The sequence below is a fragment of the Hirsutella rhossiliensis genome (genome assembly GCF_020360975.1).
Source record: "Hirsutella rhossiliensis strain HR02 chromosome Unknown scaffold00002, whole genome shotgun sequence".
NCBI lineage: Eukaryota > Fungi > Ascomycota > Sordariomycetes > Hypocreales > Ophiocordycipitaceae > Hirsutella > Hirsutella rhossiliensis.
Genome location: NW_025408668.1, coordinates 4,299,837 through 4,325,800, shown reverse-complemented (window position 1 = coordinate 4,325,800; position 25,964 = coordinate 4,299,837). Strand labels below are relative to the sequence as shown.

The 25,964-nt window shown below is 59.2% G+C and overlaps 8 protein-coding genes across 8 annotated transcripts; 5 read left to right on the top strand and 3 right to left on the bottom strand.

Annotated features, from left to right (window-relative positions):
* Window positions 1–286: 286 nt before the first annotated feature.
* HRG_02083 (methyltransferase domain-containing protein) lies at window positions 287–1,260 on the top strand (the record flags this gene model as incomplete). Its single annotated transcript, XM_044860554.1, has 2 exons — window positions 287–300; window positions 378–1,260. The coding sequence occupies 2 exons, from the start codon at window positions 287–289 to the stop codon at window positions 1,258–1,260; spliced, it is 897 nt and encodes a 298-aa protein (XP_044724187.1).
* A 704-nt stretch (window positions 1,261–1,964) lies between these two features.
* Window positions 1,965–2,539, top strand: HRG_02082 (EF-hand domain pair domain-containing protein; the record flags this gene model as incomplete). The annotated part of the gene is made up of 3 exons (XM_044860553.1): window positions 1,965–2,145; window positions 2,208–2,441; window positions 2,511–2,539. The coding sequence occupies 3 exons, from the start codon at window positions 1,965–1,967 to the stop codon at window positions 2,537–2,539; spliced, it is 444 nt and encodes a 147-aa protein (XP_044724186.1).
* An 829-nt stretch (window positions 2,540–3,368) lies between these two features.
* HRG_02081 (peptidase family m3 domain-containing protein) lies at window positions 3,369–5,648 on the top strand (the record flags this gene model as incomplete). Its single annotated transcript, XM_044860552.1, has 3 exons — window positions 3,369–4,100; window positions 4,160–5,265; window positions 5,378–5,648. The coding sequence occupies 3 exons, from the start codon at window positions 3,369–3,371 to the stop codon at window positions 5,646–5,648; spliced, it is 2,109 nt and encodes a 702-aa protein (XP_044724185.1).
* A 3,180-nt stretch (window positions 5,649–8,828) lies between these two features.
* On the bottom strand, window positions 8,829–11,322 carry HRG_02080 (integrase core domain-containing protein; the record flags this gene model as incomplete). Its single annotated transcript, XM_044860551.1, has 5 exons — window positions 8,829–8,842; window positions 8,886–8,912; window positions 9,150–9,405; window positions 9,769–10,834; window positions 11,069–11,322. 5 exons carry the CDS (start codon window positions 11,320–11,322, stop codon window positions 8,829–8,831), a joined length of 1,617 nt encoding a protein of 538 aa, XP_044724184.1.
* A 1,151-nt stretch (window positions 11,323–12,473) lies between these two features.
* Window positions 12,474–14,508, bottom strand: HRG_02079 (uncharacterized protein; the record flags this gene model as incomplete). The annotated part of the gene is made up of 5 exons (XM_044860550.1): window positions 12,474–12,595; window positions 12,657–13,329; window positions 13,553–13,648; window positions 13,723–13,904; window positions 14,442–14,508. 5 exons carry the CDS (start codon window positions 14,506–14,508, stop codon window positions 12,474–12,476), a joined length of 1,140 nt encoding a protein of 379 aa, XP_044724183.1.
* Window positions 14,509–16,542: 2,034 nt separating this feature from the next.
* Window positions 16,543–18,257, top strand: HRG_02078 (major facilitator superfamily domain-containing protein; the record flags this gene model as incomplete). Its single annotated transcript, XM_044860549.1, has 4 exons — window positions 16,543–16,668; window positions 16,746–16,790; window positions 16,862–17,073; window positions 17,126–18,257. 4 exons carry the CDS (start codon window positions 16,543–16,545, stop codon window positions 18,255–18,257), a joined length of 1,515 nt encoding a protein of 504 aa, XP_044724182.1.
* A 3,045-nt stretch (window positions 18,258–21,302) lies between these two features.
* On the top strand, window positions 21,303–23,094 carry HRG_02077 (7 transmembrane receptor (Secretin family) domain-containing protein; the record flags this gene model as incomplete). The annotated part of the gene is made up of 3 exons (XM_044860548.1): window positions 21,303–21,598; window positions 21,837–22,035; window positions 22,099–23,094. The coding sequence occupies 3 exons, from the start codon at window positions 21,303–21,305 to the stop codon at window positions 23,092–23,094; spliced, it is 1,491 nt and encodes a 496-aa protein (XP_044724181.1).
* A 797-nt stretch (window positions 23,095–23,891) lies between these two features.
* On the bottom strand, window positions 23,892–25,942 carry HRG_02076 (major facilitator superfamily domain-containing protein; the record flags this gene model as incomplete). The annotated part of the gene is made up of 3 exons (XM_044860547.1): window positions 23,892–25,082; window positions 25,188–25,571; window positions 25,664–25,942. The coding sequence occupies 3 exons, from the start codon at window positions 25,940–25,942 to the stop codon at window positions 23,892–23,894; spliced, it is 1,854 nt and encodes a 617-aa protein (XP_044724180.1).
* Window positions 25,943–25,964: the final 22 nt, after the last annotated feature.

Genomic DNA, 25,964 nt, shown 5'->3' with positions numbered 1-25,964 from the left:
CGATGCTTCCACGATCTCGTATGCCGACGGTTCTCGCCTTGTGCCGCATCGGCGCTGCGCCTTGACCAGCCACACTCCCCCAATTTTCCGTCTACCCGTTAGCCAGGCCAGCCTACTATTTAGTCACGGCCTACGGAAATCCGATATCGGCCGAGGGCCAGCGACGGCTCAAGGTGTCCTGGGCTTGTATTTAAAGATCAATTGTCTACTGGAACGGAGGAACGAGAGGGCATGAGACTGTAAGAAATGAACGAGAAATTCAGTCGTCGTCGTGATAGAGTAAACAATGTCTGTATTTGGGTGAGTCCACGCTCCACATAACCTACATGCACAAAGTCTCGACGAAACAAGCATCATTATTAACCGCCTGCATGCAGGAGAGCAACCTTTTCGGCCGCGGGATACGCCGCGGCGAGGCCCTCGTACCCTGCCTCTCTCTTCAAGACAGTCCTGGCCCACCACAATGACGGACCCAAAGGCTTCCTGCTCGACCTGGGATGCGGCCACGGCCTCGTGGCAAGGGAGATGAGCCCCCGCTTCGACCGCGTCATGGGCGTCGACATGAGCGCCGGCATGATCAAGCAGGCGTCGTCCATGACCGACGACGCCAACACCACCTTTCGCCAGGGAGGCGCCGAGGACCTCTCCTTTGTGCCCGACGGCTCTGTCGACATGGCCGTGGCGGGTCAATCAGCCCACTGGTTCGACTATGCTCGAGCCTGGCCCGAGCTGGCCCGCGTCGTCAGGCCCGGCGGCTCGCTCGCCTTCTGGGGGTACAAGGACAACGTCCTCGTCGGGCACCCGCGGGCCAACCAGGTGCTGGACCAGTTCTGCTACGCCGACGACGAGGGCATGAAGCGGTACTGGGAGCAGCCGGGGCGCGAAAGGGTCCGCAACCTGCTGCGAGACGTGGAGCCGCCGGCGGCCGAGTGGCAGGACGTGAAGCGCATTCTCTACGACGTGCAGGGCGACGTGGCCGAGGTGCCCGACGACGCGGAGGGGGCGTGGATGAGGAAGCGCATCAGCCTGGGCGAGCTCGAGGCGTACCTGCGCACCTTTAGCGCCTGTCAGGGCTGGCGCGATGCCCACGCGCAGGCGAGGAGCAGGGCGGAGGGCGGAGAGGGCGACCTGGCCGACATGATGATGGACCGCGTCGTTGCGTCGGAGCCCGAGTGGAAAGCCATGGGCGAGAGGTGGCGCGACGCCGAGGTCGAGACGGTCTGGGGCACGTATATCCTCCTGGCCAAGCGAAGGATATGAGGAGCCGGCTTGTCGCGGTAGACGCGGTGCAAGTACGGGTAGACAAACATCAAGCGTGGATGGCTGATGGTCCAGTCCGTGACAAAACCATCACACATGGGGCGATGCACCGAAATGCAAAGTCAATGACGTCTTGTTTTCTTTCCCCTCGACTCCCTTCATTATTACGGCTGACTTGTGGACCCGCCCAAGGCCACAGCCCGTTGCCCCGTAACCCGCCCGTACAGGGGAGACAGGGGGGGCCCGCGGCCCAGGGGGCAGAGCGTCTCAGGACACTTCTTCTTTGCGACCTGTTGACTTGCCGACAACACACTCCACCCTTTTCCCTCCGCCATACAAAATCCCCTCCACGACCGACGTGAAACCAAGATATTGTTGTGCGAGCCTACCGCGACAAGAAGAAGCGATCGTGTGTGCCGACAAACAACACGACGAGGCCAGTGCTTTTTTTGGCTTTCCCCTACCCGGCGCGACACAATGGTGAGTTGCCCCGGCACCAGTAAACAAAGAGCCCCGCGACCACTTGATTCGCCCGCCAGCCTCACTCGCGGCTTTTGTCATTCCCCTTCTCTTCTCTGCATCGCCACAGACACAAGCACCTCTGCCCTGCACTCTGCCCTGCACTCTGCCCTGCACTCGGCCCTGCACTCGGCATCCCGCACAAACGAAGCACGCTTGGACAGCGGCGAACAAAAGCGTGAGCCATGTCTTCTAACCCCTACGACTCCCAGGCCTCGACCAACTACAAGGAGGCTTTTGCCCTGTTCGACAAGCGCGGCAACGGCCGTGTCACCGCCGACAGCCTGGGCGACCTGCTACGGGCCTGCGGCCAGAATCCGACGCTGTCCGAGATCCAGGAGCTCGAAAAGACGGCCGGCGCCGACTGTGAGTCGCTACCTGGACCCGGGCGGCGACATGAGCAGACGGCTAACGCTCCAGCTTGGCAGTCGACTTTGAGACTTTCCAGCGCGTCCTCAACCGCCCCGGCGGCTTCCGAGAGCCCGGCGAGCCCGAGGAGTACTGCCGCGGCTTCCAGGTCTTTGACAAGGACATGACGGGCTTCATCGGCGTCGGCCAGCTCAAGTACATCCTGACCAATCTGGGCGAGAAGATGTCCGACGACGAGGTCGACGAGCTGCTCAAAGCCGTCGACACGAGCTCCGGCCAGGTCAACTACACGGGTACGTGTCGCCGCCGTGCCACGCCACGCCCCCTTGCTGCGCGTTTGCTGACCGGCTCGGGCCCACCAGATCTCGTCCGGACCATCCTCGCCAACTGAGAGCAAACCGGTTTGCTTGATCTTTCTGCCGTCGAACTTGGGGCTACATTTGCATTCTGCGGACGGGACGGCGTTGCTTTGCTTTTGCCTTTGATGGATGACTTTCGACGCACACGCGTGTATGTATACGGGTTACGGCTTGGGTTGAAGACGACAACGACTCGGGACAAGAGGCCCAAGGGGAATGCGCCTTTTCTTGTGCGTTGGCTTGCGTGCATTGAATAGCTGGTTCTGCATTTTTATGGGATTTACTTTGCCCCTGGTTTATTGGCTTGCTACAGGGTAGGCTGCTGACCGTGAGCTCTCGAGACGTTACCCGAGTAAAGTCCGGATCGTCTGCTGTCTGCCCCACTCCTTTGCTGCTCGGCACGCCTTCTCACCACCTGCCCAGTCTGGGAGCCAAGCTACTTCTTGTCTGGGGTAATTACAGCTTGAACTCTTTCGATGCCCATATATTAATTATCCTTCAGCCTTTGCTACCCGCCCTGACGCACATGCATTATACACCACGTATTGTATCTGTGGTGTAACGCGTCTTCTGTAGCCTCCTTCCTATCCCACAGGTAGGAGGAACCAAGTCGCATTCACGCTGGCACGGCGTCGCGTCTCCCCCGGCCTCCCCCCTCCCCGCCTCCTCCCTCCCCGCCTCCTCTCCCCCCTCACCCCGCTCCTGGTCCTCGTCCTGTCTCTCCTGGTCCTCGTCCTCGCCGCAACGCTGGCTTCCCCCCGAGCCTTCACCCGCCTCAGCGCTCTTGTCGGCCACCTGAGCTCCCCCTTCCGCGCCGCAAAGCCCAACCCCGTACCCCTTCGCCACTTGACGACCAGCACCATGGCCGGCCCGCAGTACCAGACGCCGCCCCAGCCGCCGCCCGTCTTCACGGCCACGGCCGACTCCATCCTGGCCGATACCAACAGGATGTCGGAGACGACAAAGCGCGTCTACGACAAGGTGGTTGCCGACGTCCAGCCGGACAAGGGCACCTTTGCCAACGTCCTCGACCCCATCTTGGTCGACGACAACAAGTCCTCGGCCCCCCAGAGGATCCTGACCTTTTACCAGCACGTCTCCCCCAACGCCTCGCTGCGTGAAGCTTCCAACAAGGCCGAGGGCATCATGGACGAGTTCCGCATCGAGACCAAGATGCGCGAGGACATCTTCAAGCTTGTCGATGCCGTCTACGCCACCCGCGCGTCGCTCGACCTCGAGACGGAGCCCCTTCACCTCCTCACCAAGGAGCGCCAGAAGTATATCCGCAACGGTCTTCTCCTGCCTGCCGGGCCCCAGCGCGACCGCTTCAAGGAGATCCAGAAGCGTCTCAGCCAGCTTTCCATCCAGTGCCAGAAAAACCTCAACGAGGAAAACGGCGCCATCTGGTTCTTCCCCAAAGAGCTCGAAGGCGTCCCCAAGGATGACATCGACGTCGACCAGCTGGAAAAGGGCACGGGCGAGAACGAGGGAAAGGTCAAACTGTCCTTCAAGTACACCCACTTGTTCCCACTGATGAAATATGCCCTCCACGAGGAGACTAGGCGCAAGTACACCATTGCCGAAGCAAACAAGGTGAGCCCCATTCCAACCAGAACGCAACGCCCGGGTTGACGTGACGTTTTCCACCCCAGTCCAACGTCAACGTGCCTCTTTTCCAGCAAATCATTGAGCTGCGAGACGAGGCAGCCCGGATGCTGGGATATGCCGACCACGCAACCATGCGCATCGAGCAAAAGATGGCCAAGACGCCCTCCAACGTCAACGAATTCCTCGGTGACCTGCGCAACCGGCTTGCCCCCGGAGGAGTCAAGGAGGCCGAGCGCCTCCGCGAGTACAAGAAGCGTGACTGCGAGCAACGCGGCGCGCCCTTTGACGGCAACCTCTACATGTGGGACGTCTCCTTCTACTCCAACATGGTCAAGCAACAGGAATACAGCGTCGACGAGATTGAAATCTCCCAGTACTTCCCCGTCGGGCCCACCTTTGCCGGCATGCTCAAGATTTTCGAGCAAATCTTTGGCTTCGTCTTTGTCGAGCTCAAGCCCGAGGACCGCGCCAGGCTGAGCCCGACGGGCAAGGCCGAGGACATTGCATGGCACGAGGACGTCATCATCTACACCGTCTGGGACGACAAGGCAGCCGGCAGCGGCTTCTGCGGCTACCTCTACCTGGACCTCCATCCCCGTGACAACAAGTATAGCCACAACGCCAACTTTAACCTGGAGCCCGGCTACATCCGAGAGGACGGCAGCAGAAACTACCCGGCCACTGCCCTCGTGTGCAACTTTAGCAAGCCGTCGGCATCCAAGCCCGCGCTCCTCAAGCACCAGGAGGTCCTGACCCTGTTCCACGAGCTGGGCCACGGGATCCACGACCTGGCCGCGCGGACCCGCTACAGCTACTTCCACGGCACTGCCGTCGTCGAAGACTTTGTCGAGGCGCCCTCGCAGATGCTCGAGAACTGGTGCTGGACGCCGAGCGTGCTCCAGTCGCTCTCGCGGCGATGGGATACTGGCGAGCCCATCCCCGACGCCATGGTGGACAAGCTTGTCCGGACCAAGCGCTTCAACTCGGCGACGGCCACCCTGACGCAGCTCCTGTACGGCCTGTTTGACATGACGGTCCACACCCCCAAGAACCACGACGACATCAAGAAGATGCACGTGGGCCGGCTGTGGAACCAGCTGCGACATGACATTTCGGGCATCAAGGGCCCGGAAGACCAGGGCCAAGGACTGTACGTGCTTTCTCTTCCCCGCGGTCCCACCCCGTCCCCTTGTCCACTACTCTGCGCCGTATGGCAGATGGCTGACTATTTCGCTCCCGTTTCTGCGGTCGTGTCTGTGCAGTGAATGGGGCAATCGCTATGCCACCATTGGTCACTACATTGGCGGCTACGATGCTGGCTACTACGGCTACCTCTGGTCAGAGGTCTTCTCTGCCGACATGTTCCACTCCTTTTTCGAGAAGGATCCCATGGACGGCAAGGAGGGCCGGAGGTACCGCCGGACGGTGCTCGAGCGCGGTGGCAGCATGGACGAGATGGAGTTTTTGAAGGAATTCCTAGGCAGGGAGCCGAGCTCGGCCGCCTTTTACAAGGAGCTGGGCCTTTCCCAGTAGGGTGGGGGAAGAAGACTCTTGTGAAGCGCCGACCTTGCATCCTTGGAGCGAGGGGGTTGGCATTGTATGTGAAGAAGCTTCTTGAATGTTGAAGTGTTCGAATCTTGACAATCAAGTCTCGCAGCTGTCTTGAGCAAGAGAGAGGACAGGGGCGGAATTTGGCGGCGCCAGGCCAAGTTGCTTGTGCTCCCAATATGTGGGATTGAAAACGCCACAGCGCTGGGCGAGACACGATGATGCCTCCGACCTGGCCATTCATGCACAGGGGGCAGCCACCGTGTCAATGTGTCGAGTCGCGCCCAACACTTGCTGTACGTTGCCGGCGGAAGACGCCGCCTCCACGAGGGCGCAGCCGACAACCAGACGCCAAGCGCGCTCGCGGGCATTCATGTTCCGGGGCCGGAAGAGCGAGGTGGTCACTTGACCCTGGCGTGGGGACTCGACGAGAGACTTGGGGTTGGCTTGAGGCTCTGCAGCCACCCGGGCGGAGGCGGAGGCGGGCTTCGGAAGAGGGTGCAAGACTGGGATCGAGCATGGATGGCTTGGCTCAGATGCACAGCACGAGGGAAAGGCTCTGGGGGATGGGGGGCACCCAGGAGAATGGGATATTGGGGTGCTTACACGCCACACGGGCCGGATTGTCCAGCGGGTTACACGGCGTATCCTAGGGAGGTCCTGGACGAGAATGCTGCGGCGAATCGGGGGATAGTTGGGCTTTCTGGAGCATGTAGTCTGCGCTGACGACTGTGGATGTTCCTCTTGGGCGTCTTCTGGGAGGTCTTGCACAATGGGACGGACGGGGCCGGAGCGGGGGGCGGAGCGGGGGCCGGAGCCGGAGCGGCCAACACGGAGGCGTTTCCCCGGGCTGGTCGGCCTCGACAGAGTCTGGTGCGAATTACACGTGTAGACTCTGAGGGTTATGGCACAGAATAGGGTCCAAAGTAGACTGGGGGGACGGAGTGAGTGTGTAACGGGATCTGCATTGCGGTTGAATCATGGGGCAGAGATTGGCGGCCGTGGAAGCCACCGTGTTCTCGTCGCATGGAAATCAGAAGTGAGACCAGTTGGCAAGCCACCGGCATGTACAATATCACGTCGACAGGATGACGACCGGTCAAGGCGAGTGCTGGTATAAGTGCGACTGCATCTGTGCAATCCTCGCCTCGGAGTATACGACTGGTGGAGGCCGTCAAGGAGAGGTTTGTGGGAAGAGAAGAAACGAGTCTGGCGTTCTTTGACCAGCGGATAACCAACCAGCATCTAGGACTGCAGTGCCGAGTCTGCTCAGATAGCGACTTTGGGGGTCGCTCGGGAGCCCGATATACAAGCAAGAGCCGGCGCCGAGATACAGCCCACGACGGCGACGAGAGTGATTAGAAGAGAATGTATGCACGCAAGGTGACACACAGCACATGCAAATGCGCGGACGCAGTCGCACGCAGTCGCCTTTGCAGCCTGGGGCGCCGAAATGACGTCCATATGCCAGTTGGTAGCGTCCCAGTTCGTGTCGTTGGGAGGAGGGAGGCTGGAGGCCAGCAACAGAGCCGAGAGAAGAGGAAGACTGATGAGACAGAAAGAGGAGGGAGGATGCAAGCAAGCAACGCCTGTGGATGATGGTTGCCTGTGCGTGGCTGCTTACCACCATGCCACCCACCACGACCCGCCGCTTGGCCCATCTGTTGCTTGCTGGAGGGGCGGCTCGCCTCGTCTCGTCGTTTCCGGGCCGCCGCAAGAAGAGATTTCTGGACAATCGGCTCTCTTTCAAGCCTGGGTCGTTGGGGCCGAGTGCGAATAAATCGGACGGAATCCACCTCGACCACCACCACCACCATGGCCGCCCCGCTCCATCCCGTCCCCCTGCCCCCTCTCTGACCATGTAGCGAATGGGACACGGCATCGTTTGATCCTTGTAGTAATAGTCAAAGGTCCAGGGAGGAACAGAAGACGTGAGTAATAACGTCGCGGTGGAGTCAGACGAAGCCGTTTGCGTACCGTAGATGCGGTGCTAGGGAACCATGACGCCTCGGTCCACAAGTTGGGCTCCTTTGCCCGCTGTTACATGGCCGAATACAGGCTGAAAGGGTCTTCATGGTTCTTTGCATGCTTGCTCCCCGCCTCGGGAGGCAGGCATCTGGCCGACGGCCCACGGAAAAGGGGGGGGGACGCGGCTGATGAACAGCGGGCACCAGGCAAATCATCTCTTGTCGCTCGGCCACACAGGGTCGCACGCAACATGCTTTCCCTCATTGGCAGGGGAATTTTGCGACTCTGCTGTGGTACTCTGCACACTACATGCTTGTCCATCACGTGTACTTTGACGGGCAAGATGGCGATGCATGTTGATTGGCGTTGACGCGGATAGGTTCCAAGACAGCGAGAGTCGGTCACATGCCCGCGAGGTGGACGCGGAAGAGAAGTTGGGCAGAATCAAGGGACGGCTTCTGTGACGGTCACGGACTGAGCCAGAAGGCTGTGGACTCTATTACGAAGATTCTGCTCTGAAGAAGAGAAAGGAGAACAGAACAATACAACTGGGTGTCCTCTCCCTAAATATGCCTTCCGTACGTGTGGGCCGTTGGCTCAGCAACATGTGGGTCATGTATGCAAAGGGGGTGTGACGGTGCTAGGCCGTCACACTACCCCTAAAGCCGTCGAACACCAACGGTGGAGATGGCTCCTCACGAGTGTCGTCGCAGTCGCCGTCGCTCATGCCCACGGCCGACAGCCTTGTTGTCATCGTTGTGACTCTCTGCCCACCTGTCTTCCGCAGCGGCTAGCAGCCATTCTGCCAATCGTACAGGCGGTCCAGGTGCCTCGGGATATTCGTCGTGGAACCGCCTGAGAGCTGCGGCACCATTCTTGAACCCTTCAGCGTCGTAGTATAGCTCGTCAGGGTCCTGTCCTGCCCACTCGGCTCGGTACTGTAATTTCCCCCTTGAGATCCTTGACGACAATATTTTCGCCACCTCGTACTCTGGCTCGCCGTTAATCATCTCGGCCGGCGGAGCTTCCACCTGCTGTCCCGGCAGCGGGTCTCGCGCAGCCCTTCTCAACCGGTCGGCATGCAGCACCTTTGCCACCCTCATGCCTTTGGGTAGGTCCAGCTCGAATGAGTGACCCCTTTTTGCCACGATTCTGAACGGACCCGCGTTCTTAGAATCTAGCCGCGTTGTTGGCCTGTCAGTTGACCAGCCCTTTCGAAACAAACACCCAGTCACCGACATCAAAATCGGGCACTCTTCTCTTCAAATTGGCTGATCGTTCCTGGCGCCTTTGAGCCGCTTCCACGTTCCTTTTGCCAGCGAACAAACTTTCTTGGCTCGATTCACAAAGTCCTTGGCTGCCTTTTGGGCGTCGGTCCAATCCCGACCTGCTTGTCGGTCGCTATATGAACGAAAGCCGCGTGGGGTGCTCGCCCTTGGGAGGCCTCGATCGGAGTCATGCCTGTTGAGTCGTGCGGCGTGGAGTTATGCGCGAAGTCTAACGCCGCCAGATGCTCACTCCAATCGTCTTGAAAATACGACACGTAAAACGTCAAGCGTTGGTCAAGATACTGGTTGGTAATCTCCACGCCTCCTTGAGTCTGCGCATGGTAGGCACTGCCGAATTTGTGCTCTGTTCCCGTCATCTCGTTGACCTTGGCCATGAATTTCGAAATGAACTGTGGTCCGTTGTCCGAGAGCCAAATCTTCGGTAGACCGAGGTGACCAAACACGCGGCGGTAATATCGCTTGGCCAGTCTTTCGGCGGTGTCTGTCTTTTCCCGGAATCGTGAGAATCAGCTTGCTCAGCTTGCAGATGAACGTCCAAACGTAGTCGAATCCATTTCGATCATTCGGCATGTCCTTTCCGTCCACCAGCACGGTATGCCAAGGTTCCTCTGGGACGGGCAACGAATGGAGCAATCCAGGTGACTTATCTTTCCACACCTTGTTCCTACGGCATGCCTGGCAATTGCGTGCGTAGCGCGCGAGATCCTCATCCATACGTGGCCAGTAATAGAACGGCCGCAGCATCGCCTTCATCTTGTTCTTCCCGGATGACCCCTTGATTTGGGTTCGTGGACTTCCCGGATTAAGGCAGTTCGCAGTGCGAGCCCTTCTGACGAGTACTCCGGCACCCAGATACGATCTCCCTTCCGCCGGTCCTCCTTGGGAATCTGTTTCTCATTTTCCCGGACAATCAGCTCCACAAGGAACACTCCGGCTGGTGCCTCCCCAGGTACTGCTGGGCCGCGGTCCTCAGAATTTGCCGCGATGTCTAGGGGAGCAGCTTCGACATGTGTCTCCTCGAGAACTTCTGCGGGTACCCGATCGTTCGGGACCAGTTCCATGGTGCGGGAATCCAGGTCTCTGGCTCTGACGGTCTCGAAGTTCTCGCTTTTCCGGGACAGGGCATCTGCAATTATGTTCTCCTTCCCGGGTCGGTATGTCATCTTGTAGTCAAATTCCGACAGAATCTGTGCCCAACGGGCTTGTCGAGATGATAAAACCCGCTTTGTCGCAAAGTACTTGAGAGCTTCATGGTCCGTTACTACTTCAAAAGGGCCCCCAACCAGCTCTGGCCTCCACTCTTCTAGGGCGCGGATGATGGCGAGGAATTCTCGGTCTTGGATAGGCCATACCGTCTCTGTTGACGACAAGGTCTTGGAGAAGTAGGCCACCGGCTTCCATGAGTTGTCGTTCTGTTGTTGTAAAGCGGTGGCGCCTACCGAATGCTTTGACGCATCAGTCTCTATCCGAGTCGGGGCGCCTATCTTCCAGAAGCCCATTCCGGGAGCTCGGACCAGGGCTTCCTTGAGTGCTTCAAAAGCCGCTTCCTCTTGCTTGCCGATCTTGAAGATTGCCCTTTTTAGGAGCTCGTTGAGCGGGTGCGCCAGCTCGCTTACTTCTTTCGAGAAGCGTCGGACAAAGTTAACCAATCCGAGGAAAGATCGGATGGCTTTCGTAGATTTTAGGTCCGACAGCCTCCACTCAAGGATGGCCTGTTTCTTCTTAGGGTCAAGGGCGATACCTTCCCCCGCCTTAATCACCAGCCCGAGGTAATCCACCTCGGTGACGCAAAAGGAGCTCTTCTTGATGTCGCCCTGTAGGCCTGCCGCTGCCAGTCGTCGAATGACTTCCTCGGTCTGGCGCACGTTTTCCTCGGCCGACTCTGAATAGATCAGGATGTCGTCGGCGTACGAACTGCAGTAGATGTCCAGGATATCCCTCAGGCAGTCGTTGATAAAGCATTGAAAGATTGCTGGGCCGTTCGTCAGCCCAAAGGGCATCACCTTCCAACGGAAAGTTCCCAGCCGGCACCGAAATGCCGTCAGATCCATACTTTCGAGGGCCATTCGCAACCTATGGAAGGCTTGACGGATGTCGATTTTTGTAAAAAACTTGGCGCTTGCTAGTTTTACCAGGGTATCTTCTAACAGAGGCATGGGGTACTTCATCTTTGCACTGGCGTCGTTGAGGTCCCGGTAGTCGATCACGAATCTCCAATCCATGCCCATGTCACCCTTGGGCACAAAGAAGGCTGGTGAGGCAAATCCAGGCCAGCAGCTCTCGATGAAACCCTTGTCCAGGTAATCTTGAATCGTCTTTCGGAGTAGTTCGTCTAGATGATGTGGGTTGCGGTAGACACCTCTCGAACGCTCTGGCAATGGCTTGGTCAGGTAGATCTTCATGTCCCTCCCTGGGCCGCGGAGAGGAGGCAACTGGTTAGACTCCTTCTTCGAGAAAATCCAGCCAGATGGCCCAGCGGGGTCGGGAGTTTCTCTTTGATCAGGCGGACCGTCTCGTCATCCTCACCCCGTGGAAGTGGGATAACTGGGCGGGTGTCCTTCGGTGGTACCTTAGGCATCTCTGGCGTTTGCGGGTTCACGTGAGCCACCGTAACACTTCTTCGAGCCAATTCTCCGAGGCGCGATGCACTCTGAATTCTCTTAAGGCGGGCTGTCAGCAGCCCTGAAGTTCCCGGTCCTGTTGCGGGTTTAGAAAGCTGGCAACCACCCCGTCGGCCTGCAGAGTCGTGGTCGTGGGGTGGTCCATCCTGTGGCAATTGACTCTGGTCGACTTGGGTCCCCTTTGCTCCCGGAGACGCTAGTTCATGAATTCTTGGGGCTTGCGCTTGTGCCGAACACGTTGGCGGCCCGCCGGCATTGCTCTCCTGGCCGGCCAGACGCTGGTCGGTAGCAAGGCGACCACAGTCACGGATGACGTCCTCTTGGTCGTCCGTTTTCCCCTTCCTTGGATAGGCTCCGTACCGGAAACAGCGCGGATTTGCTGCGGATTATCGGCGTCGACTCGCGTGGTTGGAATCGTCGGGTTTCGCCAGGACGGCTTCCCCAGACTGTCTCGTCTTCGGCCCGATAATCTCGTCGCGCCTTCCCGTCCTGATGACCAGAGAAGTTTCCTGAGTCCAGGCGCAACGGCGACCCTGTGTTGTTCAAACCATTTCCTGCCAATGATGATGTCGTAGTCCATCCGGACGACCAAGAATGGTAAGTTCTTTAGAGTCGTCCATCAATCTCGAAGTCCATAAAAACCTCCTTGATCGGGTGTTTGTGCTTGACTCCCGCGTAATCCTTTAGGTGAATTGGCTGATCAAGCCTCTTCCTCTGGGCCCCAAGTTGTGAGGCCGCTCTTCTCGCTAACCTATGGTTAATGGCGAGATACATACTCGCTCCGGTGTCTGCAAGGGCACGAATGAGAATAGACATGTTGTTCAATTTAAGGCGAGATGAGATTGTCAGCTGTTTGCCCCCTATGAGTCTGTCCAAATCCGCCGCTCCAATCACAGACACCAAGTCGGCCAGGAACGAGACTTTGTCCTGGCCTACTCGTTTTCCGACTCCGAACTGCTCGAGTCTGGGTCGCAAACCTTGCCCTTGCCCGTGGCGGTGTTGGTTGTCGCTGCGCTGACTGGGGCCGCCTGCTCTCCACGGTCTTCGTGGTTGCCTTTCGGGTGTTGTTGTTGCGGGTGCGACAGAATGGGGCGATATGCCCAGATTCTCCGCACCGGTAGCACAGGTTATTGATGCGGCGACGTTCCTCTCTTCCTCGGAGATACGGTTCCCTCCAGCTTCCCGGCTAGCCCCTTCGTTGCCAGTTTGTTCCCGGTGGCGACCACGGGCATTGTTACGGTTGCCGCCATTGTTCCGAACCCCTCGGGCACCACTACTACTAGAGTGGTTGCGCTTCTTTTGCGCTTCGGAAAAGTTGTGGCGGGCCACGAACACCTGGTGCTGTGCTGACTCACAGAAGTCCTCGTAGCGCACTTTCGTATCGTAGACCCTCTCGACCACCGCTTGGTTGACCGGAGCAGGAAGAGAGTCCCACAGGGTCTGTTTCTGCATTGAAGGTTGGTACCCCGCCGCCTCGTACATGGAGTTGAATTCCCCCAAGAAAATATTGAAGTCCTTCTTCCAATCGTATTTGCAGACACGCAGCTGGGCGCGGGCGTCGGCGCCTTTGTTTGGGTTTGTGTGCGCTGTCTGGAGGACCTGGATTAGTTCGGCCAATGTTGTGAAAGGCCGAGTCAGCGAGTGGTGGCGTCCTTCTACGGTCTTATACGCGGTGCCCTCGAGACGCGTAATCACGAAGTTGATCCGCGTCTTCTCAGAGGCGAAAGTATCGTTGTCCTCCTCGAACTTGCCCTCTACTTGCTTAATCCAGCTTTCAAACGAGAGTCCCTTCGCCGGAGAACATGGTGGGTTTCTCTCCCCGACGTTTCCGTCCCTCTCTATAGTTTGGGTTGGTGCCATCCATCGACTCATATCTCCGGAAGGCTAAAAGGGCCGCATATCCTGACGGCCGGAATTCTTCGCGGTCGTCAAAGGCTGTTCCTTCCCGTTGGCCTGGTGTGCTGACTTCATCTTCACCATATTGGCTGTCTCTTGGCTCGGTCACTCGTACTTGGGCGACCAAACGGGCCACTTCTCGGCTGATGTGGTCGGTTAATTGCTGTCTCTGCTCGGGAGACAATTCGGTGAACAAGCCGCTGCTGCCCTCCTGATTGGTTCTGTCAGCCATTTTAGGTCCCTGTCCTTCCTGGATGGTTATGTGCGATTCGATGGTCCCTGAACTGTTTCTTTGGTCTTGATCTCGGTCTTGATCTTGGTCTTGGTCTTGGTCTTGGTCTTGGTCTTGGTATTGATCTTGATCTTGGTCTTGGTCTTGGTCTTGGTCTTGGTCTTGGTCTTGGTCTTGGTCTTGGTCTTGGTCTTGATCTTCGATGCTTGGTAAGACGGGTCGTGGGAGCTGCGATCTATGGAGGGCCGTGTCCTGTTCAAGTGGGCCGGCCGAGCGCAGTCTTGGCATGGGGTAAAGTCGTGGCGTTCTTATGAATCGCTCGGCAGCGATGGCGTGGTAGAGAGCAGAATAGTGTGACGGTCACGGACTGAGCCAGAAGGCTGTGGACTCTATTACGAAGATTCTGCTCTGAAGAAGAGAAAGGAGAACAGAACAATACAACTGGGTGTCCTCTCCCTAAATATGCCTTCCGTACGTGTGGGCCGTTGGCTCAGCAACATGTGGGTCATGTATGCAAAGGGGGTGTGACGGTGCTAGGCCGTCACAGCTTCCATAGATCATACATAGCTAGGGCACCTGAGTTTCTTGTCGCGGGCCAAGAGGGAAAAAAAGTCGCCTTCCGTGGGTAGAGCAAACCGATCGACGGACAAGCATCAAGTTGGGAACCCATCTCCGGCCCCGAGGCACGCGCGCAAGCGAGAAAAGACGCGCACTGTGCCCACGTCGCAGGCCTGGCTATTTGATGATTCGACTGTGTGTATTGTGTGTATACAAAGGGGCAGCATCCATGGCTGAGGGAATAGAGACAGGTTGAACAAGATCCGAACGATGAAGTCCATGGCGGTGATGATGCTGACGGGCGTGTCGCGCTCTCCGGCCCTCCCACAGCTTGGGGTCGCACTGCGGCCGGCTCGCGTGGCAGCAGCTTGGAACAGGGCCGGGTGAAGCAATCACGCCCTTTTGCTGAGAGCAAGGAGGAAGAACAGAGGCAGACGACGCCCGATGTGGATGGCGCAGGGGGGCGGCGGGACGTGGTGCAGCGGACGTTGCGCTGCAGGCGGAATGACTGCGATGACCATGCATGGACAGCATGGACAGCATGTACTGTACAGACTGTAATTAGGAGAGAGTTGGAGAAGCGGACGGCGCATCGACGACGCTGACGACGGGCGATCCACAGCCGTGGCCACCCTCCGTCCATCCGACCAGGGAGGGGGCCAGTCCGAAACCAGGACGGAATGCTACTGTCCAGATCCTCCTTTACTCGAGGCCACCATACACATGCAGCAACCTCAAACCTCAGGTACAGTAAAGGGCAAGTACAATATGTGCATGGACGTCGGTGTGCAACGCTGTCGGGCGTCTTTTGTGTCTCGGCCCACGAGGCGGGCTGGTTCAAGGGAGTCGGGGCGTCGGAGAGAGAGAGCTGGAGAGAACCCCTGCCTGCCTGTCCGTTGCTGTTGGCCCGGGCGGTCCAGAGGCTGCAAAGCAACCTGCTTACCGTACATGCATGTTGCACGTCGGAGGTATTCATCAGTCACATCCACGGATGTATCTGTACTGGGCAGTTGGAGAACCATCAGTCAGTTCAGTGGCCATGCTGTGCCGCCGAGGACAGTGCAGTGTTGGAGTAATAGAGTCCGTCCATCCTTGTTGATGTACATGCAGCCCGGTGCATGTCCAAGTCTCGCAGCAACCAACAGTCCGTCTCGTCTTCCCCTCTCGGCGCGGTACAGCAGACGGGGGGGGAATCCCGTATTCTCCGTGCCTTGAGCCGCTGCCGTCCCTCCGGCTCTCGTTGCCGGCGTTTGGTTTCAACCTCGTCACAGCAGGCGTAGGCCGAGACGGAGGGCAAGCTTCGCTTATGAGTCGGTGCGCCCGGAATATGTGGAGGGAAGGTATTACGAGAGAAAAGGCAGCTCTCGAGGCTGTTGGGCATAGCTAGCTATCGAGGAAGAACAACAACATCAACAGGGTAGGGCTGGCAGCGGAGTACCTTGCATGTCTAGGTATGTCTTGGTCCTGGTCTTGTTGGCCGGGGCCCCCAGAATCAAAATGCCTGCTTCCCTGCCCCTGTATCATCTATCATCCATGCTGGTGGCATCCTCGAGACATAACGACTCCCCCTCGTACAGCCAGGATGGAAACCTTCCCCCGCGTTCATCGAGGTGCAAGCCCGACAGGGTCTGGCTGATGGAGGGGATCCTTGCTTGCTCCTCAGTTGGCCGACAGACAGGCCGCTGGAAACTACTCGGTATAACTTACCTCGCAGCGTCACAGACAACGGCCACATGTACAAGGCTTGTATGCATGCATGTTCCTGGCCATTGCTGGCTGGGCTGTAACTAGCCGCGGCCAGCCGTTTCCCACGGCCCAGGTAATAAATCTATGTACATGCCCCGATAGCCTCCGTGCTGCATGTCCATTGACGGGTTTGATGGATGCCAGCCGGTGCGTGCCGCTTTGGAGCAGCAGCAGCAGTGGCAGGACCACCACCAAGACGGGCGTCTTTTCCCAATCCCCTCGCCCCTGTTCATGCTCGATTCCCATTCATTATTCACCCCCTTTTCTCATCCTCGCCGAGCTTCTTCCCGCCCCTCATAAGCAGGTAGGAGAAGAAAAGGATCGCATCCCCTGACCTGCTCTTCGGCGCCACATGCGCTAAAGAAGCGAGACGGGCTTGACGACGAGGGCCTTTGCCCGCCGACCTATTCCTACCACACGGTAATCAACCAACGCGCTGACGACATTCCGCTCCTCTGCTCGCTCTCATCCCTTCGTCGTCTCCTTTGCCTGCCCGGCGCGCCCGCGTGCGCTCTCACCCCCCCTCGGCTTCCCCTCCTCGGGCTCGTCTACCGCTCATCGCCGTCACCATGAGCGTCGACGCCGAAAAGATGAGCTCGATTGGCAAGCCCATCATCGACAATTCGTCCAGTTCCGACGTCGGCCACGTCGTCGACCCGGATGCCGGTCTATCTGAGCTCGAGAAGAAGGCGGCCGTGAGTTGCGCGCGCGCGCCATGTTCTTCCTCCTGGCCATGACGACGTGGGTGCTGATGGAGACATGACGCCCTCAGGAGCGCAAGCTGCTCTGGAAGCTCGACCTTCAGCTCATCCCCTGGGTACGTTCTACGCGAGAGCCTCCTCGGGTCGTGCACGCCGGGGGAAAAGAAGCTCACCCTGGCGCGGACAGCTCTCGCTCCTCTATCTGGTCTGCTTCCTCGACCGCACCAACATCGGCAATGCCAAAATCGCCCACCTCGAGCGCGACCTGGGCATCAATCCCAAGTCGGAGCAGTACGCGGCCACGCTGACCATCTTCTTCCTCTCCTACGCCATCTTCGAGGCCCTGTGCAACTTCCTCCTCAAGCGGCTGCGCCCGTCCATCTTCATCCCGTCCATCATGTAAGTGGAGCCATGCGCGCCGAGGGGAAAAGGCGGCTGACGCGGCCGACAGGATCCTCTGGGGCGCCTGCATGCTGGGCATGGGCTTCGTCAAAAACTTCTCGGGCCTCATGGCCGCCCGCTGGTGGCTCGGCGTCTGCGAGGCCGGCCTGTTCCCGGGCATCAACTACTATCTCAGCTGCTGGTACAAGCGCAACGAGTTTGGCGTCCGCGCCGCCATCTTCTTCTCGGCCGCCGCCGTCGCCGGCTCCTTTGGCGGGCTGCTGGCCGCGGCCATCCAGAGAATGGACGGCCTCCGCGGCATCCCCGGCTGGGCCTGGATCTTCATCATCGAGGGCGGCCTGACCATTGCCATTGGCCTCGCCTCCTTCTTCATGGTGCACGACTTCCCCGACGAGGCCCGCTTCCTGACAAAGGACGACCGCGCGCGCGTGCTGCTGCGCCTCAAGCGCGACGGCCAGCACTCGGCCGAGCACGAGGACTTCAAGATGGCCTACTTCTGGGCCGCCGTCAAGGACTGGAAGACGTACGCCGGCATGCTCATCTACATGGGCCCCCTGATGCCGCTCTACGCCTTCAGCATCTTCCTGCCCAGCATCATCCAGGCCATGAGCTTCACCGACAGCACCCAGGTGGTCCGCAACCAGCTGCTGAGCGTGCCGCCCTATGCCGTCGCCGCCGTGCTGACCGTCGTCGTCGGCTTCTGGTCCGACCGCACGCAGAAGCGCGGCGTCTTCAACGTGGGCTGCGCCGTCGTCGGCATCACCGGCTTCATCATGCTCATGGCGTCGACGAAGCCGGGCGTGCAGTACTTTGGCACCTTTCTCGGCGCCTGCGGCATCTACCCGAGCATCTCCCTGACCATTGCCTGGGTCGCCAACAACGTCGAGGGCGTCTACAAGCGCGGCATCGTCCTCGGCTTCGTCATCGGCTGGGGCAACCTCAACGGCATCGTCAGCAGCAACATCTACCGAGACCCGCCGCGCTATTTCATCGGCCACGGCACTGTCACCGCCTACCTGGTTGTGTGCATGCTGGGCGGCAGCCTGCTCATGTACACCCTGCTGGGCATCGAGAACAGGAAGCGCAGAAACGGGGAGCGCGACCACTGGGTCGAGGGCAAGACGGTCGCCGAGATCAACGCCCTCGGTGACAAGCGGCCCGACTTCATCTACACCCTGTAGGGGGAGCACTGTACAGTCTTGTTTTCCGTTTCTGTGTGGTAGGAGGCCGGGTAAGATGGGGGAAGACAGTCGATTCGGACGCTGGGCGGGCGAACGGCCCCCCTTTCCACCATGCCCGGCCAGGGATGAGCTGTTTTTCTTCGCGAATTCTTCTGTACCCGAGATATTCCCCTACGAGATGACAAGAGGTGGACACGGTGCGGGATAAAAGGACTCTGGGCTTGTAGTAGGGGGTTGTTTGAGGTATATTTTCTCGAGTAGATGTTGAAACCCTTACTTCATTTTCTTGGTCTAATTTCTTGGTCTAAAGGGGAGGTAAAATACCGCAGGCTTGTCTTGCCGTTGTGTGTCTTAAGGAGTCCAGTTTCTGCAGGATAGATGGGAAATTGATGTTGCTCTGACGCGTTGGGTAGGCTCGAGGCGTGGTGAGTCGAGCCGACCAACGAGCAGGTCTATGGTAGGAGGAGACAGGAGCAAGCAGGCACCAGCAGCCTTGTCCGTGGAGACGAAAGATGTACTGTAGAAACGGCGGAAGTAAACAAAGACGTAAGCAACATCACCAAGGGACAAGGGACAAGAATAGTAGCCATGCTCCTCGTGGCAAGCGCGTGTGCGCAAGAACCGGCGAGTGCTCCGTGCTGGACAAGGCCGACGTCATGGGGCCGGGGAGAGCTTGGGGTCTGTGGCTGGAGACTGCATCGTGGGCCGATATAACGGCCAACAGAGGGTGGACGCATGGGTTGTTTACACGCGCCTGTTAGCTTTCGAAGCTGGGTTGGGAAGGACGGCTCACCTCGCGTGGCATCTACTCGCCAGGGCTTTTCGTGTAGGCGGCATCAGGGCTATTCGATAGACTGGAGTCGCAACCACCGCACCCACCGCAACCACCGCAACCACGACCGCAGAGGGCTGCAAAGGATCACCTTGGACGGCCGCAGGAGCAGAAGAGAGTGCTGTGGCGGCTCGGTCCGTCGACAATGGGATTTCGCTCATGTAGGCAGGCAAGGGTCTGCACTCGGTGCACATGTTGTCCGGGGCCTCAAGTCCAGGCCATGTTGGTGCTGCGGCTGGATATTGATGGATGCTGCCATGTGCGGATACGCGGCACCCCCATCATGCATGGTGTAGGATGACCACCTACCTGTTACGACGGCCGCTCTCCGCGATGAATTTACATTAGTGCCCGGGCGAGGAGATGGAGACCCAAGGCCCGGGCGCCGAAGCATCAAACGGGCAAGGCGTTGGGCGAGGCCTGCGGTCGGTGGTACATGGACGAACGCCACTGGCGTTCCCCGGAGAGCGAGGGGAGGGGGTCTCGACGCACGGGGACGTTTTACTGCGGCGAGTCTGTGGATTGCGGCGAGGCTGTTGATTGATGCGAGTCTGTTGTTGATTGATGCGAATCTCTCGATTGCAGCGGGAGCCTGTCGATGGCGTCTCCTGCTCCTTCTGCCCCCGAGACGCAGCGTGGCCAAAAGTACCTCCCGCAAAGTACCCGTACCTCGACAGACAAGGCAGGCACGCAGACCCTGACATGGCCCGCGGTCTTTCCTTGTCTCGACCGCCCTCACTTTGCCCTCCCTCTCCAACTTCTCGAGCCCTGCAGACGCCCCTGTCCTCCTTCGGCGTCAGTCGAGCAAATGGTCCAGAGGTCCGGACGAACCGCTGACCCCGGCATCCCATCCCAGCCACCCCCGGACAACGACCAACAGCACTGAACTCGACAGCCTGGCGTCGGCGCGCGGAGCAGCGGGCCACGCACGGCGGCTGACGATGCGGGTGTGCACGCTCTCGCCCAATGTGTGCCATGATGCTGCCTGCCTGTCTGTCACCGCCACCGATGCAAGATGAAAGAACAAGTATGCACTCCCCTGGGGTTGGCATGTGCGCCGCTGATGCTAACCACCACAGTCTGGGCAGGCTCACGGCGCACACATAGCCAGATTGGTCCATCCCAACATGGCCTGCCGGCTCCTTGGCCGCTGCCTGATGGATATTGGATGAGCACCCGACCAGGGCCATACATGGGCAGTCGCCTTCCACGTTCCGCCGTGAGCTCCTGCTGCCATGAGGCGGACCGCATGCGCCGCTGATGCCAGTCTCTCCGCTTGCCCAAGATCCGGCTGCACATACGCATTGCACGTCCCATCTCACGTCCCATCTATGCGTACACACGTGCTTACGCCAGACGCCGTCGGGCAACTCTTCTCCTGTTCGGGCGTATGTAGGCCGACAGCACGGCATGACGAGCCCTTGGCGCGACCAACCGCCGCGACGTGTGCTGCGCAACCAAGGTAACAATACCCTGCTACGGATACAACCTCAGCCCTAATATCCGCTTGTTACAGGTTGCTGCCAAACTCGGAAGCTGCCAAACGGCCACTCTATGTTGTTGACTGAGCCCTCGCTTCATCGGGCCTCTGACTGAGGCTCCCACGTCTCGTCAATGCGGCAGAGAGGCGAGAGAGCTAAAGCCAGCGCGGTCCCTGTGCCTGCTTCCCTGCTCCCGCTCCCGCTCTCTGTCTGGACTGCCGAGGCGCATAGATAGAGTGCAAATATAGCAGCCAGAAACACACCCTCTCGTCCTTGACTCTCCCGCCCGTGCGGTAGGGTGCAGCCGCCGCCGTGGTACAGTAGTCTCGAGGACCTTTATATAACGGGCTGCTTCGTGGACGGCTGGCTGCACAGGCTCGCACATGCGCGCACACAAAGAGGCTCGTATGGTCGCACTCACCGGCACGCCGCAACAACTCAGAGCTGGCCACCGGCTGCTCGCCATCTGCCGCTCCCGATAGCCTTCTGCCCCAATCATCGCCCGCATCTCGCCCCAAAATTTCCCTCTTCTCGCCTGTCTCCCGTTGCCCCAGCCACACAGCCTGCACTTACCCCGACTGCGGGCCCATATCGGGGGCATCCTTATTTCCATCTCGCGTTTCGGCATTTCACCCGCGGTATTATCGTCTCGTCCCATAAACTCGCCCTGTTCCCCCCTTCCGTCTCAATAGAGCCTTGGGCGAGGAGCGTCCTCGTCCATCCAGGGCCAAGATGGTGTTTCGACCAGCCGTCAGCTCGCTGCCCATCAAGGATCACTTCAACCAGCACCAGGTCGATGTTCTCGTCTCGCTCGAGCGCGCTGGCGGCTCCATCAGCCTCGTCGCCCTCGTGTTCATCTTTCTCGCCTACGCCTTGATCCGCAGCGTCCGCAACGTACAAAACACCTTCATCGTCTTCGCCAGCGTCTCCAACGTCGGAGCCAGCATCGCCAGCATCATCGCCCTCGATGGCCTGCAGGCGGGCAAGGGAACCGCGCTTTGCCAGACGCAAAGTTTCTTGTTCGAAATGTGAGTTGCCGGCCATTTCCTTTCGCCTTGTCGCTTCCGCTTCCTGTGGCTTCGGGGAACGAGAAGAAAAGGGAAAAGGGAGCGTACTGGACAAGGGTCTTCTCGCTTGAGAATATGCAGCGCTTGCCTCACCTGAAGCACCGTGAGGCCTTTTATTTCGTTTTCGGCAGTTTGCGCTTGTTACACCTGACTGAGACCGGGCGCCCAACGGTCCGACATACGGCTGACTCCTCGCCAGGTTCATGCAATCCGACCCTTGGTGGTCTCTAGCCATGGCCATCAACGTCTTCCTCGTCTTCTACTTCCGCACCAGCCCCGACTCTTTTCGCCGCTGGTGGTGGTTGTACTGCCTCATCTGCTACGGTGGACCCTTTGTCATCGCCCTGACCCTCCTCCTTGTCAAGAGCCCGCGCGGCCTCATCTATGGGCAAGCAACGGTAAGTCTGCCGTCTTGCCTGTCAGGAGAGTGCATTCGGAAAGCTGACTCGGAATCGACATAGATTTGGTGTTGGGTTGATGACAGGTGGGATAGTATTCGCATCTATACTTACTACATGCTCATCTGGATCTGCATCGCCGGCTCCTTTGTCTGCTATCTCTTGGTTGGATATCACGTTTTTCGGTCGCGGAATCAGCTCCGCAGCTTTCCTGCTTCTAAGAGTCGCGAGGCGGGCCACTATGAGCGGGTACCATACAGCCTCTCCCTAGCCGCTATTCTCTCTCCTTATTCAGGCTGGCAGCTAACGGTAGACGCCATTTTTGGGCAGGCTATCCCCGACGACGGGAACAGACGAGATGGCTTCTACGGCACCGTCACCACCGAAGTCCGAGTTGTGCACTCGTCAGCCTCGGCGGGCGTCAACACCCTTCTCGAGCCCAAGAGAGCCCGTCTCCCCACCACAGGACAGGTCTCCTTCGATAGCGCCTCCTCCCCCGAGAGGCAGAACGCCCCTGATGCGCAGTACTACTCGACCGTCACGTCCGCCGCGCCGCGTCGTGCCAAGTTCACGTCACCCCTTAGCCTCATCGTCAGGGCGGTCAGACGTACTGCGTCCAAGTTTGTCATCGACGACCCGGTCAAGCGAGCCTACCTGCGCACGAGCTTGCTCTTTGCCCTGAGCGTCCTCGTCACGTGGATTCCCAGCAGCCTGAATCGCATCCACGGCTGGCTCGACGGCTCCTCGCCCTACGAGTACCATGTCGCGACCGCGGCTGTGCTGCCTCTCCAGGGGCTGTGGAACTTTCTCATCTTTTTCATCACGAGCTGGCGGGTCGTGAAGCGATTCATCCTGGGCAAGCCGATGGAGGTGTCGCAACCGTCGAGAGATGACGCCAATGGCACCATGGACCGGGCTGCGGGCCGAGACCGAACCAATCGTGCAGACGACTTGCGGACCGATACGGACTTTGACGACGCTGAGTCGGGAAACATGGGTAGCGACGTCGAACTGCGCCGCGTGTCGGAGCAACAGGTGAACAGGACGGCCAGTCGATGATTTGAATAGGCGGCGAGAGAGGGGTTCCTCTTTCCATGATACGGCGAATCGGTAGCCGGCCATGGCACACCGGACAGCGCACATGGGACGGCAGAATGGTGGAGAAGGGTGTGGAAAAAAGGGGCAGCCCCCCAACCTGTACTCTTGTACTATACCTGATACCCTTTACATACTCGAGCTTAACGAGGCCCTGGCATGGAGCCTCGAAGGAAGCTTCTCAGCGCGGCTGAGACTAGTTACGATAGGCATCACGACGAATAATGAGAGTCTGAACAAGCGACGAAATGTGTTCTTGGCTTTTTAACTTCTATTTCTTTTTTACAAAAAGGATGCTGATCTGAATCATTATTTTCGTCGTGGTTCGTGGGCAAGGGACAGCCGGGACTCGTGGACGCGTGAACGAGAGACTTGAAGTGTGAAGCAAGTGACAAGGGGGTAGCCTGAAACTGTGGTATCGCTGGCAAAGGCAGAATGTAAAGGTGAAAAAGAGGGGGGGAGGAAAACCGGTCCGCGTAGGCGTCGTCGTCCGGTACAACCTCTATTCTCGTTGCATGTCGGGAGAGGGGGCAGGGTACCGTGGCCGAGAAACCACAGTTGCTCTGGGACCAAGGCCAAGGGTGTTTTGGTTGCTTATTGGTCTTTCGTCTCTCTTCTTCGGCATGTCGTATTATTTCGTTTCTCTCGCCTGTTTCATTTCTATTTGTGTTCGTCCTGTATTGTTGACCTGGACGTGCTTTCTTTCACTTGTCCTTTTTCTCCGTTTTTTTTTCTCTCAAAGGACGGCTCTTAGAGCAGCGTCAGTCGTGCTCGAAAAAGCTGACCGACTGCTTGAGCAGCCGCAGGTCAACCAGACCCATGACCCTGCCGTCGGCCCTCCAAACGGCCTCGTCGCCGAACCAGCAGAGGGCGACAATGGCGGCGGCGAGGCACGCGTGAGCGACGGCGAGCCCGATGGCGGCCGCCTTGAGGCCGCCGACGTGGGTGATGGCGGCGGGCATGGCGGCGACGAAGACGGCGGCGGCGAGGTTCCGCAGGATGATGACGCCGGCGTGCATGTCGCCGATGCTGCGGTGGGCGACGGCGATGCTGGACGAGGTGAAGGAGGCGGAGCGGACGAGGAGCGGGCGCGTCGTGGTGTCGAGGACGTGTAGCCCTGCGGCCAGGACGCCGAGCTGGAAGGACAGCAGGGGCAGGCTGAGCTGGCGGGCGGCCTGCGGGGTGAAAAAGGCGAGGGCGAGGGAGAAGGGGCCCGCGGGGCCGCGGGGCCGGTGCCGGTCGAGCGTCATGAAGTTGTGGAGGCCGAGGCCAAAGGAGAGCAGGCCGATGAGGACGAGAAAGGTGCCGACGGCAACGATGGCGTAGCTGACGCGCCGGGTGAACTTTTGGTGGAAGCCCCGGTAAAAGCAGCAGCCGCCGACCACGGCCGTCGCCATGATCCAGGGGCCGACCATGAGGGCGCCGATGCTGGCCGGGCCCAAGGCCAGGGGCGGGGGTGCGGTGAAGAGGGCGACCGAGGTGGCGAAGCCCCAGAGCGCGCCGTGCGGGATCGAGGATAGGGCGAAGAGCAGGCACGTCGTCGGCGCGATGAGGGCCCGCGGAGCCTGCAGCGCCGTGGGCAGCGTCTTGGGCCCTTTAAAGGGCGGTGGGTTGAGCACGCCTTTGACATAGCCCGTCGCCCGGTCCACGCTGATGTGATGGCGGAGACAGTACGACCACGAGTCACCGTCGTCGGCGCCGCCGCGGCTGACGCTCGTGCCGAATCCGGGGGACGGGGCCATGACGGGCAATCGGGACCTGTCAAAAGCCGTCTCGGGGGACCCCAAGGCTAGTAAGGGAAGCGAGAGGGCGTGGAGCCCACTGATGATGCGGAACTGAGTGGTGAAGGAGCCGGAGGTGTTTGATATCAGGCCGCCAATGAGGGGAGACCCCCACGTGGTGGCAATGGTGAAGATGTTGTACAAGGAGACGGGCAGATTACGCTCGTGCTCCTGTAGCACCGCCGCCGGCGCGGTTAGATCAGCCGGGACTCGGATGTAGGAGAATATGAAAAGCCCAAGACAGAGAGACAATCGGAGAGACGGGGTTGGGCTCACAAAGTACGTGTCTTGGATGGAGCCCAGCACCAGGGTGTCGAAGGCGCCCCAGCCGAGGCCCTGGAGCACGCGGGAGCCCATACAGGAGGCGAAGCTGTCGCCGGCCGCCGAGGTCCAAATGCAGCCGGCGAGAAGGAGTAGGGCCGAAGCGAGATACATGGGCCGCTTGCCCCAGAGCTTGGCGATCATGGAGCTGGCAAGGCCGGTGACGGTAGACAAGACGACGGGGACGGACGTCAGAGCGGCAATGGCCGTGTACGAGGCGTTGTACTGAGTGGCCATGGCTCCGCTGGTGGTGACAAAGGCCGTCTTCATGGCGCCGACGAGACCGACGGTGGCGAGGAGGGAGATGAGGTTCAAGTCTTTGCGCCAGCGCGGCCAATTCTATTCACAGGTTGTAAGCCTCCCGAACCGACCTTTGTGCTGTTCATGTTCCTTGCTCAAAAGCAAAAGAGGCAAACAATCGAGTAACACACCAATGGATCATGCCGGTCATCGCTCGGCTGCGGAATGAGCTCGACGTCTGAATGCTTCCCTCTGCCGCACTTGACAACCTTGTGATGGGTGGACAAAGAGCCGAAAGACAAGCTTCGCGAAGACGCCGTCATGGGGATGGGCCACTTGGGAAGAGGTGGTGGCCCATGGCCAAAATCTTCCCTCGTGGCGTGGGACGACGGTTCGGGCGAGCGAGCCAACGGAGGCTCCGTGATGGCCATGGGTCTGCTGTTGAAGTCCCAGTCCATCGGTAGCTGCATGCAACAAGACGAGCCGTTGGGA